Source organism: Coenobita brevimanus, chromosome 5 (assembly GCF_032717465.1).
Source record: "Coenobita brevimanus isolate Jiangsu-jjx chromosome 5, ASM3271746v2, whole genome shotgun sequence".
Lineage (NCBI taxonomy): Eukaryota > Metazoa > Arthropoda > Malacostraca > Decapoda > Coenobitidae > Coenobita > Coenobita brevimanus.
In genome coordinates, this window is record NC_136958.1 from 3,430,588 (window position 1) to 3,445,529 (window position 14,942).

Consider the following 14,942-nt stretch of genomic DNA (forward strand, 5'->3'; position numbering starts at 1 on the left):
TCCGTTACAGGACAGGTGGGAGGGAGGGGAGGGAAGGGAAAGGAAAAGGAAAAGGAAGGGAGGGGAGGGGAGAGGAGGGAAGGGAAGGGAAGGGAAGGGAAGGGAAGGGAAGGGAAGGGAAGGGAAAGGAAGGCAAGGGAAGGGGAGGGGTGGGGAAGCTTAGATGAATGGAAGGGGAAAGACTTGGAATGGAGGGAAAGTAATTAGAAGGTAGAAAGGGTGAAGGGAGGGAAAAGAAAGGGGGAAGGGAAGAGTAGAAAGGAAGGAAGATGGGAAAGAAGAGGGGAGAGAGGGAGAGAGATTCGGGAGGGAGGGAAGGAAGGACGGAAGAGAGGTACAGAGGGAAAAAAGAGGAAAGAGGGAGGGAGGGGGGGAGAGAAGCTGGGGGGAAGGAAGGAAAGGGGGGAAGGTAGATTTAATGCACAAGGAAATGGAAGGAAAGATTTACAGGAAGGAATATGGAAGAAGTATATTTGCCCCATCTTCAGGTGCTGGCTACCGGAAATCAGGTGAGAGCGCACCTTTCCCACTCAGCAATTAACCTTGACAGGGAAGAACATGGGACCTTCTTGCTTTATTACATGGGACCTTCTTCCTTTATTTTCTTTATCTTCAACTTTTTATAGCAGTAGTCTTCTCTATAACAAAGAACTCTGAGAGGATCATGAGGTCTCTTGCTCTGTGCCATTTCACTGTACTACTCTGTGCTGTTTTGAACATATGCTTTCCACTCACTCACCCCGCCTGACCACTACGGCTGTCATTGTCGTAGTCATCATCATCATCACTACCACCACCACCACCATTGTCATCATCATCATCATCATCATCATCACTACCACCACCACCGCCACTATCGTCATCATCATCATCGCTACCACCACCACCACCACCACCATGGTCGTCATCATCATCATCGTACCACCACCACCACCATCGTCATCATCATCATCATCATCATCATTACTACAACCACCACCACCATCGTCGTCATCATCATCTTCGCTACCACCACCACCACCATCGTCATCATCATCATCATCATCATCATCATCATGATCATCAAGCCGAATGAATTTATAGATATTTTTTCCTCACTCCTTTAGTACAAAAAGATTCCTGAACCAAATTTAAAAAAACATCTTCCTAAAAATCTTAATGTAGATTTTTTTTTACATCATCATTAGAAGGAGATTAAGCCGAATAAGATTATCAAGAGGTAACAAAGAATAAAGTAAAATAAATGGCGTCATCGTACTGAAAGGGTTAATCTCACGGACCCCGCTCTCTCTCTCTCTCTCTCTCTCTCTCTTCTTTTTTTTTTTTTCCTCCATTCCTTTTATCTTTCCCATCTACAAGAGGACCGATTTTCTACTGCCGGCTACCCCTTCCATTCACCCACACTCCCTTCCCATTCTCTCTATGGTCACCTGCTCCTATCCCTCTTCTCCATTTATTTGTATTAATTCCTCTTCCTTCTTCATTCCATTCCATTCGTGCCTTTGTTGATTTACTAGTTTTATTTATTTATTTATTTATCTTTCGCCTCTACCAGACCGTGAATTTCCTCTCCTGGTTCCCCTTTCCATCCTTCCCTGGGTCCATTTATTACTAATTTTCCTTCCTGTTTATCAGTTCTTGTTTATCCCTTCCTTTTCTCCCATCCCATCACCGTTCCCTTCCATTCCCCATTCTCATCCTTGCCTTTCTTCTTCCCTTCCCATCGACCTTCCCTTCCTTCCCTGCTTCACATCCTTTCCCCCTTCACCTACTCTGCCCTCATGTCTGCCACCCTCGTCTGCGCACTGATCTCCAATTTTAATTAACAATATCAATTATTCCCTTCAACTCGAGGACTTTTTTTTTTTTTTTTATCGAGCTAACTTTATACGATTTTATACAGGTTAGGAGGGACGTACTGGGACTGAAGGGGTTACACTCCCTCCCCCACCCTCTAAATTCTCCCTCCGTACCCCGCTTGACTTTCCCTTCCTCTACAGTCTCCCTCCCCCTCTTCTCCCCTCTCAATCCCCTCCTCTCCCCTCTCCTACTCCTCCTCTCCCCTCCCTTCCCTTTCTTCCCTCAGCTTATCCTCCCATTCCCCTCTAATTCCCCTTATATCTCAACCCTTCCTACTTTTCTATCCTTATCTTTAGCTGATGGAATAGTTTTGTTTGTTATAACCTTCCCTGTACCAATTAGCCACGAAAGGACCAACAAACTCCCCTCCCCCTCCTAACTCCCACATACATTTCAGACTCTCTCCCCTCCCCTTCTTTTCCCCTTTCCCCGCACTTCCCTTCCCTCTCGTAACATCCCTTCCCTCTCGTAACATCCCTTCCCCTCCCCTTTTAGCATCTTTTCCCCTCCCCCCCAACTCCTCCTAGTTCCTCAAACCCCTTTCCCTTCCCCTTTCTCGTCCCCTCTCACGCCTCCTATCTTCCCCTCCCCTCCCTTTCCTACCTCTGTTTCTCTCCTTAACTCCCCATTCTTTCCCTCTCCTTCCTCTTTCCGTCTGACGTCCCCTCATCGTCCTTTCTCCCTCCCATCTCTCCCTGAAATCATCTACCCTCCCTTTACTTTCTCTTACCTTCCTTCCCCTTCCCTCCCCTCCCCTCCTCCTGATTTCCCCTCCCTTCCATTTAACTTTCCCTCCCTTGCTCCTAACCACCCCTTCCTTCCAACCAGCTCCCCCTACCTCCCCTTCTTTCCCCTTCACGCTTCCTAACTTTCTGCTTTCCCTCCCTTCCCCTTCCCTCTCTCTCTTTACTTCCCACCTTTCCCATCCCCTCTTCCTTCCCCCTCTCAATCAGTCCCCTCTCCCCTCTCCCCAGAAGTACCCCAAATTTCAAGGGGTTTCGGTCCTACTGGCCAGGACGACATAAGACACAAAATCGCACATAAGGGGATCGAATCGCTTTTGAGAAGGGATTTGTTGGGTTCAGTGTCAAAGCGATGGGTTCCAATCCATGTCTGGGTGTGGCCGGGCCGGGTGGTGGGTGGAGAGTTGGATTCCCCCCTCCCCCCCTCGCTCTCTCTCTCTGTTTTCTCTCTTTCACTACCATGCTTATTTTTTCTGTCTCTCTTTCCCGGCTTCCTACCTGTATACCGGTACCTGTGATTTTTCGTCCTCTCGTCTCTCTCTCTCTCTCTCTCTCTCTCTCTCCGGAACTATCCTTTTTTTTACCCCAAATTTGTGTACATTTTCGTTATTGCTTTTTTTTCATGTATTTTGTCTGAATTTCCTCATGTTCAATATCCCACAATGCTGTAGTAATTCCTTACATTTATTGTTTTAATCATCTGCAATTTTCTTTAGTTTCCCATCTCATTATTAACCATTTCTCTGTCCTTCCATTCCAGGTTTTCTTTTCCATAATTCTTCCTTCCTTGATCTCTTTCTCTTTCCCTCTTCCTCTCTATCTCTTTCCCTTTTCCATCCCTACTTCCCTCCCTCCACATCTGCTTCATTGGCTGACTTATCCTCTTATTTCTCTCCTCTTCCCTTCCTCCTGCCATTCCTCTTCCCTCTTTCTTTCCGATCTTGCTTTCCCTCCCTCATTCCTCCCTCCCTCCCTTCCTCCGACCCTCCTCTCTTTCCCTTCCTCCGACCCTCCTCTCTTTCCCTTCCTCCGACCCTCCTCTCTTTCCCTCCCTCCATTGATTTACTCCCTCCTCCTCCTCCTCCTCCCCGCCTCTTCCCCTTCCTTGCATTCCCTACATTCCTCTGCACACTCACACCTTTCATCCCTCCCTCTATTTTATCTCTTATCTCACATCCCATTCTCTCTCTCTCTCTCTCTCTCTCTCTCTCACACACACACACACACACACACACACACACACACACACACACACACACACACACACACACACACACACACACACACACACACACACACCTTTCAAGTCTTTATTGAAATTAATTCTGTTAACTCCATTTGTCGGCTAATTGATCTTGAATTGGGGTACTAGCCAGATACAAATTGTCGGCCCTGGTTTAAGATATTTGCCAATCATGGATCCAGGCTAGTATCTCCGGTGGCCTTACCTCCGTTAAACTCCAGGTGCCAGTCCTAGACCACTACATCGAGGTCCTTTTGAAAGTTAGGCGAGTTAATAACATACGTATAAAGTGTGTTAAGGGACTGAGCACTGGTCCCTGAGGTAGTGTGTATTAAACCTCAGCCAGCATTCTCTCCATGTTAAGTTATCACCGTGTATACCGTGTGCTCTAGCCATCTTAACTGACCTTTCGTGTGGAACCCTATCGAAAGCTTTACTGAAGAGCAAATAAATATCATATGCTTCTTTGCAATTTGCCGCCTCGTAAACCTGCGAGGAAAAATGGTGAGTTTGTGATAAAGGATCGTCCTTGCATGCATATGAGCTGTCATTTACTGGGTTATATCTTTTAAGTCTTCTCTAATTTTATTTGCTTAAACTGACTCCATCATTTTTCCTGCTATTGATGTTAGACTTACCGGGCCAATACGACGCCACTGAATTATCACTTACGAATAGTTTAAAATGGGTACTACTTTTTCTGTCTTCCTCTTTCCTGGAACTACTTCCGAACTTCAGTTGTTAAATAACGTTGTAATTGGCTGACAGATTTCTTCTTCGGTCTCCTTCATAATGTATTTTGCATATAATCGTCCGGACGTGGAGATTTTTTTTTTCTGTATGTTTAGCTTATTAATTTTTTTCAGTACTTCCTCCTTACTAATGGCTGTTTTACTAAGAACATTACCTGTATTTTCATCGTAAATAATTGGTGCTTGAGGGACCAGGTGTAGATTTTCCTTGGTAAATACTGATGCGAAATAATTGTGCAGGATAGAGCACATTTTATATTAACTGATAATGGTACCTAATTCTGTTCTAAGACGTCGTATCCTATATTTGTTTTTCGTACGGTGCAACTGACCAAATTCCTTGTATTTCGTATTGTTTTCTTGAGCAGCCATAGTTTCCTCATTTCCCTCTTTACATCGCTATTCAGAACCGCGTACTGGAGACGTAAGTGTTCCTCTTCCCTTTTTTATATATCTTTATTTAATTTCCTTTGACCTGTGAGAAATTTAATCTCGGCTCTGACTTACTCGTTCTAAACACCGATGAAGGAATAAATAAATCATTGCCTGTGTGTGTGATATTTATTTCTCTCTGACCGAAGAGATTACCTGACGTGCATTCCCACTAATTTCCTCTTCTCCACCTGTCACCTGAAATCTGTTCGGTAAGTGAGGAATTTGACGAATTAGTAAAGATAATACTATAGTCAAACCAGAATATGATGAGCTCTGAGGTGGGGCAGGTAAGAAAAGCGCATATACCAAACATTTAAACCTTCAACTTTACATTGTCGAATGTTAAGATATTAACAACTTTATATTAGCTTGAAATACTCTATATATATTATAAAAGAAACTTCATAGTAACGATTTTTTTCCTTTATGAGAATATAAACAACGACTGTAAGAGGGTTGAAGGAGTTAGCTGGTAATATTTATTGTAACCAGCTTCCTTATCATCCTCTTTCTTCTCTCATACCCCTCCTGTTTCCTCCTTATTTCCCATTTTTATTTCTCCTTTTCCCTGTCTCCCTCCATCTCGTCATCACCCATTCATTCCCTCATAACTTCCCTCGTCGTGTTCCTCTCCCCCACCTCCTTCTCTTCCATTCCTTCATTCCTTCTCCTCACCTTTTCCCTCCAATTCCTCCAGTCCCTCCTTACCTGGTCCTGTCCCTCCCTCTCATCTCCATCTATCCCACCCCTCCATTCCCTCCCACCTCACCCCCGTCTCTTCCATTTCCCTCCCTACCACCCTCTCTCTCCCATCCCTCCATTTCCCTCCCCATCGCCCTTTCACTTCCACCCCTACAATTTCCTCCCCCCTCATCCTCTCCATATCCCTCCCCAACACCCCTCCATTCTTCTCTCATCCTCTCTCCTCCCCCCCCCCCTCATCTTCGTCTATCCCCTCCCTCCAATTCCTCCTTATTCAGTGCATTATTTTGACACTCTCTCCTTCACTTTTCAGATTTTCCTCAGCCAGTCTTCAAGGTGCGGTAAGATTGACTGTTGCAAGGAGTGTCTTTGTTCTTAAGCGTACCTGGGACTTTACCTTCTTTGGCACTTGTCCCCAAAGCGTCTCCGTTGGTGAATGTGAGAAGTTGGGAATGAAGGATATAAATAATGATGATGATGATGATGGCGATGATGATGATGATGATGGTAGTAGTAACGGTAATGGTGACGGTGAGATGCTGCTGTTGATGATGATGATGGTAGTAACGGTAATGGTGACGGTTAGATGCTGCTGCTGCTGTTGGTGATGATGATGATGATGATGACGATGATGATGATGATGATGGTGATAATCTTCATCTGTAAGCCATTTCTTGAAGTTGGTTGTTTGATGATCACGATACCACAGAGTACAGAGGGTAGTGAGGTGTAATGTGCAGAATAAATCGCTAAGGTACAGACGTTACGATAACCCACAAAGCCAGGTATACCCTTTTTGCCTTGTTTTTCAGGGACACCCATTTTACCTTAATTTGTCGAGGGAACGGCATGTGAAATGGGCCACTCACTCATTCTTTCATCGTTCAAGCTCCCGGAATCATGGCATTTTTCATATCACATTCTGGTTACCTTCAGACGGTTTTCTGCAGCAGCAGGAGAGAGAGAGAGAGAGAGAGGGGGGGGGAGGAGAGAATGAAACCCTGCGTTCTTAAGTCATACGTCTAGTTTATTTACAAGGTACAGTATTTTACAGTATTTACAGATTACAAAAAAAGAAGAAGACACATCCACTGTTAGGTAAAATATTAAAAAAACAAATAAATAGGCCTAGTGGCGATCAACTATACACTTATATAAGGTGTTTGTTGTTGGCCGTAAACCCGGTAGACTGCAGGCTGAAGGTATGCATTTATTTATTTATTTTTCTGCAGTCCACCCTCCTCCTTTCGGTGGATGGGTTAACGTCACAGATCCAGCCATTCCCGTTTTCTCGCGTTAATCGTATATGTAGTAAAAAAATGGATTTGATATTTATTATTAAAAGGTACAAAATATTTATTCTTGAGTATGGAAGGTAGAGAGAGGGAGAGAGAGAGAGAGAGAGAGAAGAGGGCGGCGTGGCCAGATTTATTGCACACAGACGATACACAACGACATGCATTTATTGTGAGGCCGATGGGAGGAGGAGGAGAGGGAGATCGAGGAAGAGGAGGAGGGAGAGAGGAAGAGGAAGACCGAGGCTGGAGATAAAGAAGACATTATACACTAATCGTACATCAAAGAGGCATTTATGTTAGAAGAGGGTGACTGAGGATGATGGATAGAGGCATTGTAAAAGAAGAAGGGAAGAGGAGGAGAGAGAGGAAGAGGAGGAGGAGGAGGAGGAGGAGGAGGAATTTTCATGATATACTAATCATAAAGAAGAGGAGAGGAGGTGCAGTAGGACAAGTAAAAGGAAGAGGAGGAGGAAGAAGAGGAGGAAGAGTAGAAGAGGAGGAAGGAATAAGATTAAGATGACGATGAAGGAAGATATACAAGACGTGATATACACTAACCATACATCATACATAGTAATACATTATACACCCCAGTACATAGGGCGGTCCTTCATGGCTACACAACTGACCAGCTTCACTTTCAGAAGGTGTCACTGTCGCCATAGGAGGGGGGGAGGGGAGTAGAGGCGGTGGGGGATTATGGAGGAGTGAGGGGCTATGGATGGTTGTTTAGTGGGAGAGGCTATGGAAGGGTAGGGAGGGGTTGTGGAAGGGGGAGTGAAGAATTACTGAAGGGGAGGAATGGAGAGGGGTTAAGGGGCATAGGGAGGGTGAGGGAAGGGAACCTTGTATGGGGGTTACGAGCTGTGTAAGGGGGTCAGGAATCTATGGGCATGGGTAATGGAGGGGGGTGGGGTTGGAGGGGGTCGGTGGTGGTCCCCCTAGGTCATAATCTGGTGGTTCATCTGGGCCACCTCGCCGTAGTGGTTCCAGTAAGTCATGTAGTCCCACTGCGGGTGCGGGGGGTGCAGGGGGGCGGGCTGGTCACGCCGCTGCTCGCACACACCCATGGCGGGGGTCAGCATGTCCCCCTTGGCGATGGAGGTGGGGGGCGTCACTCCCACGTCGCGCTGCCCGGACATCATGCCGCCCATATCCCCACCGTGGCCTGCTGCTGTGGGCGGCTGGGACTGTGGGCGGTCGTCGGGCGTGGGTGAGAGTGGTCCGTCGGATGTGGGCGGCTTGTCATGGTGGTCTGGTGATGCTGGTGACTCCGGCCCCCCCACCATCCCCCCGAGGCCACCCCCTCCAAGCTCGTTCGCCAGCTCCCCAGCCTCAAGTCCCGCCAGCTGGCCGCTCTGGGCTGCCTTGTACAGCTTCTTGTACTTGGACCGCCGGTTCTGGAACCAGATCTTCACCTGAAACAAAACACGCTAGGATCAGCACAGCAGCGTTTGACCTACAACATAAATCAGCATAATCAGCAACACAGCATAATTAATAAGACCACATTTGGACTGTGCTGTGCAGTTTTGGGTACCCGTAACGTAGAATGGATATTAGAAGTACACAAGAAGTACTGGCAACAAGAGGTCTATTTACCTATAACCAGGTTATCTGCCGTGGCTAGGCTAATAACAAAGAACTTTCAGTCAGCATGGTCAGAAAGCGGAAGACTTCCGCCAACAACATTCAGATGACAAATATAATGCATAACATTAGTAATTTTCTTATTGAGGAAGGATGACTTTCGGTAGAAAGGCAGAGAATCGGTCGCGGTAGAAAGGCGGAGAATCAAGTGAAATTTCCTTGGAAGTATTCAAGAGTGTGTGTCTCCCACCAGAAGCACATTTACATGGAAGTGTGTAGAAATTTACTTCCCGGAACTGCAACCGTTCCTCTTCACTCATTCACTTTCCCTTCCCTCATCTCTCCTCTCCTCTAGTCTTACCTTCGTCTCTTCTCTGCCCTCCCGAACGCTCCCGTCATGGCTCACTGCCTACCTCCCATCCCTTCTTGTTTTGTCAATAGTATCAACTCAGAAATGGATGTCATAAGCATAATCTTCTCTGTAACAGCCTCGAAAGGGCTATTAGGTTTGTTGCTGGTTGGTGTCTTGTAATTCTTTGTGCTCTTCCCTCCCCTCTCCTCCGTCCCTGCCTCCCCCCACCCACCTCCCACCCGGGTAATCCCTATTGTGGATTTAGAGCTTCTGGGGCGCCAGAGGATTAGCACACGCCCCAGTGGAGGGATTAAGGGGAGGGGGTGGGGGAAAGGGAAGGGAAGGTGGGCAGGGGTGAAGAGGATGGGTGTGCATGAGTGGAGAGAGGAGGGAAAGGTGGATAGAATGAAGAGAGGAGGAGGAGGAGGAAGAGAGAAGGGAGTACGGTGGTTTAGAATGGAGAAGAGAGGAGGGAGAGAGATTGGAGAGAAGGGAGAATGGAAGATGGGTAGCGGAGAGAAGTGAAGGACTTTCTCAGTAAAGATAAAATTAACTTAAATCCATACCCTAACTATAGCACTCCATCCTTCCCACTGCCCCGTCTCTCTCGCTCTCTCTGCTACATAGAAGGTGAAGTGTTAGAGAGAGGAGTGAGGGAGGTGGAATGCAAGACGAAGGGCTGGATAGAGAATAGGGAGGGAATAGAATCATGGGAGTAAATTTCAAGCAGCCTTTTCAGTAACAAATCGTTTCAGAAGAGCATACATTCTTGTTACTCTTGTCTTCTACACACACACACACACACACACACACACACACACACACACACACACACACACACACACACACACACACACACACACACACACACACTTAACCTTTTTCTTCTCATACTTGACACCCGCAACGCAAAAAATATGAAGTACCTAAAAAATTAATGAAAAACTCCCCATTACTCTCTCTCTCTCTTTCACACACACACACACACACACACACACACACAACCTATTCCACCATTACCTTCACCCTTCTCACACACACCTGACACCACCCATGCCTATTCACCCACTTACTCCCCCTCCTCACTGACCTGCGCCCCCTCAATGAACGGCGAAAGTCTTGAATAGGCTAGGTAATTAGGCTACTGTTGTGTTGTTGACTCAGGTGTAGTGGTTGTGTGCAGGTGTGTGTGTGTGTGTGTGTGTGTGTGTGTGTGTGTGTGTGTGAGAGAGAGAGAGAGAGAGAGAGAGAGAGAGAGAGAGAAAAGAAAGCAGCATGGAAAGACAGCGATAGAGGGAAGAGAACACCACTACCACCACCATCATCATCATCATCATCATCATCATCATCAACCTAACATCTAAGCACAGTCCCTGTTTTTTTTTATTAATAGTTTTCACACACCCAGGCATTTTTTCGCAATAAAATGATTTGTATGTAATTTATGTATGTGTGTGTGTGTGTGTGTGTGTGTGTGTGTGTGTGTGTGTGTGTGTGTGTGTGTGTGTGTAGGAATTCATTTACGATTATAAATGATAGTCTGAATTTTGCATAATAAGGTTAATGTTGTTATATTACTACATTTTACTGTTCTCATTAGTTTCCTTAAATATTCCAATACTTTAAGGTTTTGCATAGGAGATGGGCGCCTTCACGGGGTGGCATCAGTATTCCCCCTCCCATCCCTCTCACTATGTCCATCCCACTGCCGCTCTCCCTCCCACCCCATCCTTTAGCTCTCAGCACTCATCCTCACTATCCATCTCCCCTCTCATAACTTCCATTCACTCTTCCTCACTTCTCTTACCATGTCCCTCCCTCCGTCTTTCCTCCATCCCTCTTCCTTCCCTCACTCCTCTTAACCAGTCTCCCCCCCCTTTCTCTCTCTCTCTCTCTCTCTCTCTCTCTCTCTCTCTCCCTCCCCTTTTCTTTTCTTTATCCCTCTTTCATTCTCACTGTTATTCTTTTTCCATTTGTCACAACCCTTCCCTGCTTTTCATCCCTTGATTTCTATCCACCACCCGTATATTCCTCCACCTTCCTCGTTCATCCATCCTTCCACTTCCTTCCACCCTCATTCCATCCTCTCCACCCTTCCATTTCCGTCCACCATTCATCCCTCCTTCCTTACCCTTCCCTTCTGTCCATCCATTTCCTTACATCCTCCATCTCTCCGTACCTACCCTCCTCTTCTTCCCACCCTCCCTCCCCTCCCGGACGGTAAAGATGGGGAGAGAGATAACAGTGAGGGGGAGGGGAGGGGAGGAGAAGGGGAGGGAGGGGAGGGAGAGGGGGGGTGTGTGACGTGTTCCCAAAGATACAAGTACAGATTATGTTCACGACACGCTACCACACCTCATGGCGGGGGGAGGGTGGGGGAGGGACGGGGAGAAGGCAGGGAGGGATGGAGGTGGAAGGGACGGAAGGAAAGGGATGTGGGTAGGGGAGGAGTACAAAGGAGTTCAAAGAAAAGCAAACAGTAACAGCCTTATTAGTCCTTTCATGCTTGTTTGGTATAGGGAAGGTTCTTATTATTAAAATATATATATATATATATATATATATATATATATATATATATATATATATATATATATATATATATATTCTATCAGTTAAAGACAGTGGTACGTATTCTCGTCGGTTAAGGAAGCTCCCTAACACCTCATCCTTAGTGATTTATTTTTAGGTATGGCTGGTTAATATCCTTTTGTACGTTATTTCATGCAGAGTGCGGCCATATTGGAAGGATTTATGTAACGCAGAAGACAGTAAGGTGTAACAAACAAAATAAATTGCTTAGGAAAAGGTGTTAGGGAGCTTCCTTAACCAGAGAGACCAGCCAAGGAGAGAGAAGCAGAAAGGCTTCCCCCCCCCACCCACCAATCCTTCCATCCGAGGCCGGTAGGAAATAGTGAGAAGGACCACCATGCAACGTAGAAAAGCAGAGAAAGTGAGTGAGAGAGGGAGGGAGGGAGGGGAAGGAAATAGGAGAGAAAAGAGGAAGTGGTTATTAATGAAAGAGGAGAGCATGTCCAAGAGTGATAAAAAACGAGTAATTTAGATTTATTAAAGTCTGATAAAGTCAAATAAAAAAAAAATAAATGGCCAAAGAGGTGGGGAAAAAATACCTGACTTTTGATATTTATTCAGTGTTTTATTTAAGGCGGGTTTCCATGAAGTTTTGTTAAGTCTTATATTATTTACCTTTAGCTGTTACCGCCTCTCTCTCTCTCTCTCTCTCTCTCTCTCTCTCCATCCTGCTACTCTCTTGCTCCTTAACTTCTTCCTTGGTCCCCCTCGCCTCTCCTTCCATCCATCCTTCCCAGACTTCCCCTCCGCCTGCCAAACCTCTCTCTTCCTCTCCAGTTTCTCCCCTCCAATATTTCTCCCTCTCCTCATGTGTTCCCTCTTACCCCCCCCCTTCCTCTCAGCTTATCTTCTCCCCTCTCCAACCTGTCTCACTCCCTCTTCCCCACCCCAGTTTCACCTCGCTATCCCATCTCAATTTTTCATCCCTCCCCACCCCAACCTGTTCCCTCCTCTCCCTCTTCCCCTCCCTTCCTCTCCCCTCCTTCTTCCCCTCCCCTGCCCCTTCCCCTCTTCCGTAATCCCCTGCTCACGACTCAGCCTTATCTTGCTGTTATATCAGAACACACAATACCTCCGGACCCCACCTACAGTCACTTGTTGTATTGACTTGCTCTTCGGCGGAGGGGGGAGGAAGGAGGAAGAGGATAGATGGGGAAGAGTGGGGAGAGGGATGAGAGGATAGATGTAGAAGAGTAGTGAGAGGGAGAGAGGATAGATGGAGAAGAGTGGTGAGAGGGAGAGAGAATAGATGGAGAAGAGTGGGGAGAGGGAGAGAGGATAGATGGAGAAGAGTGGTGAGAGGGAGAGAGGATAGATGGAGAAGAGTGGGGAGAGGGAGAGAGGATAGATGTGGAAGATTGGTGGGATGGAGAGAGGATAGATGGAGAAGAGTGGGGAGAGGGAGAGAGGATAGATGGAGAAGAGTGGTGAGAGGATAGATGGGGAAGAGTGGTGAGAGGGATGAGAGGATAGACGAAGAGTGTGATGAGGGGGAGAGGATAAATGGAGCAGAGTGGAGAGAGGAATGAGAGGACAGAGTGGTGAGAGGGAGAGAGGGATGAGGGGATAGATGGAGAAGAGTGTAATGAGGGAGTGGTGAGAGGGAGAAGGGGATGTGAGGGGAAAGCAATGAAAGAAAGAGGCTTTAAAATTATGTGTATTGAAATATAGTCCTTATTTGGTGATTCGCTTTTAAAATTAAGACTTATTCCTGTTTCCCGAAGTAGAGAGAGAGAGAGAGAGAGAGAATATGTGGGAGGGTAGAGAAAAGGTGGGAAAGGGGTTATGAAGGTGCGTGGGAGAGGGTGCGACAGTAAACAGGAAGGTAATGATGGACAGGTGAGGGGGAGGGGAGAGGGGAGAGGAGAGTGGGGAGGAGTAGGGACAGGCCAAAGGAAATGGGTGTGGGAGCATGTGGAGGAGGACGAAGAGGAAGGAGGAGGAGGAAGAGGAGGAAGAAATGATGATGATGAGGAGGAGGAGGAAGGGGAGTGGAGGGTCAAGAGGAAACAGGTGTTGATAATTAATACGAGACTAAATAAATAAATATTCCCCAATAAATAAATAAATGAGATATCCAGGACGTCGCCTTCCTCATTGTTGACATTATCGATCCAATATTTTCTGTGCCAATTAAGGAAGAGGAAAAAAAAATTAATACTGTCACTTGTAATTTTCTTTAGTGCCCCTTTGAATGCCTCTTCTCTTCACTGCAGTGTTGCGTCTCTCTCTCTCTCTCTCTCTCTCTCTCTCTCATTGTAATTTTGTGATGCTTGTGCTTCCCTTTTTATGTATGTTTACCTGACAGACAGCCAAATAGAGGTGTGTGTGTGTGTGTGTGTGTGTGTGTGTGTGTGTGTGTGTGTGTGTGTGTGTGTGTCAAGGAACGCACTACTATTTCCCTTTCCTACCCACAATAATTCATTTATGGAATACCGTGGCATTTCTACTTCCTGTTCAGTTTCCGTGTGAGTTGTTATATTCTGCTGGGTTGTTCTCACTTTTTGCTGGCGGGGGATATTGTGTGTGTGTGTGTGTGTGTGTGTGTGTGTGTGTGTGTGTGTGTGTGTGTGTGTGTGTGTGTGTAAGAGAGAGAGAGAGAGAGTTACTGTTTACTCTCCTTCAAGTTCCCTAACGAAAAGAGACGACGATGAAGGAGGGAGAGGGACAGGAGAAGTCGGGGAAGGGAAGGGAAGGAAGGAGGGAAAAGAACGGAAGAACAGGAGAAGGACCGATGAAATAAGGGAGGAAAAGTGAGGGAGAGACGAAGGGAAGAGGAAAGAATGAAGGAGGGAGGGAAAGTAGATGGATGGAACACCAGTCAAATGGAGAAGGAATATGGGAAGGAGACGGTGAGGAGAAAGCTAAGGAAGGCGAAAGGGAGGAAACAGAATGGAAGAGGGAATGATGGGCGAAGGGAAAAAGAATGAGGAAGTGGAGAGGGAAGAGGGAGAGTGAAGGAGAAGGGAAGAGAGAGAGGAGGATTGGAGGAGGGAGGGAGGAAGGCGCACTCCGTCCTTCTTTTGTTTTCTGTGGCCATTTATCCTTCCCACCCTGACCCCGCCTCCACGCTCTCTCTCTCTCTCTCTCTCTCTCTCTCTCTCTCTCTCTCTCTCTCTCTCTCGTTGTCGTCCTCTTCGACACTTTTATCATCCACGTATTTTCCTTCCTGTGTTAATTCCACTCTCACTTTCTATCCCTCTCTCTCCTTTTCCTTTCCTTCCCTTTCTTTTTTCCCTTTCTCCATCTTATTCTTCATTCCTTGTTCCCATTTACTATTTTCCACCTTCCTTGTCATTCTTTTGCTTCCTCTCCCTTATATATTCCTCCCTTTTTCTCTACTCTCCACTCATCTTCTCTCCTCCCCGTCTCTCC

At 46.5% G+C, this 14,942-nt stretch overlaps 1 protein-coding gene across 1 annotated transcript in view; it reads right to left on the minus strand.

Moving 5' to 3' along the window:
- Nucleotides 1–7,708: 7,708 nt before the first annotated feature.
- Nucleotides 7,709–14,942, minus strand: part of LOC145397857 (uncharacterized) — a 34,333-nt gene continuing 27,099 nt past the window's right edge. Inside the window, exon 3 of the mRNA XM_080270893.1 lies at nt 7,709–8,451. Coding sequence (XP_080127019.1) covers nt 7,975–8,451 — 477 coding nt within the window. The 3' untranslated portion in view covers nt 7,709–7,974. The remainder of the gene's footprint in view (nt 8,452–14,942) is intronic.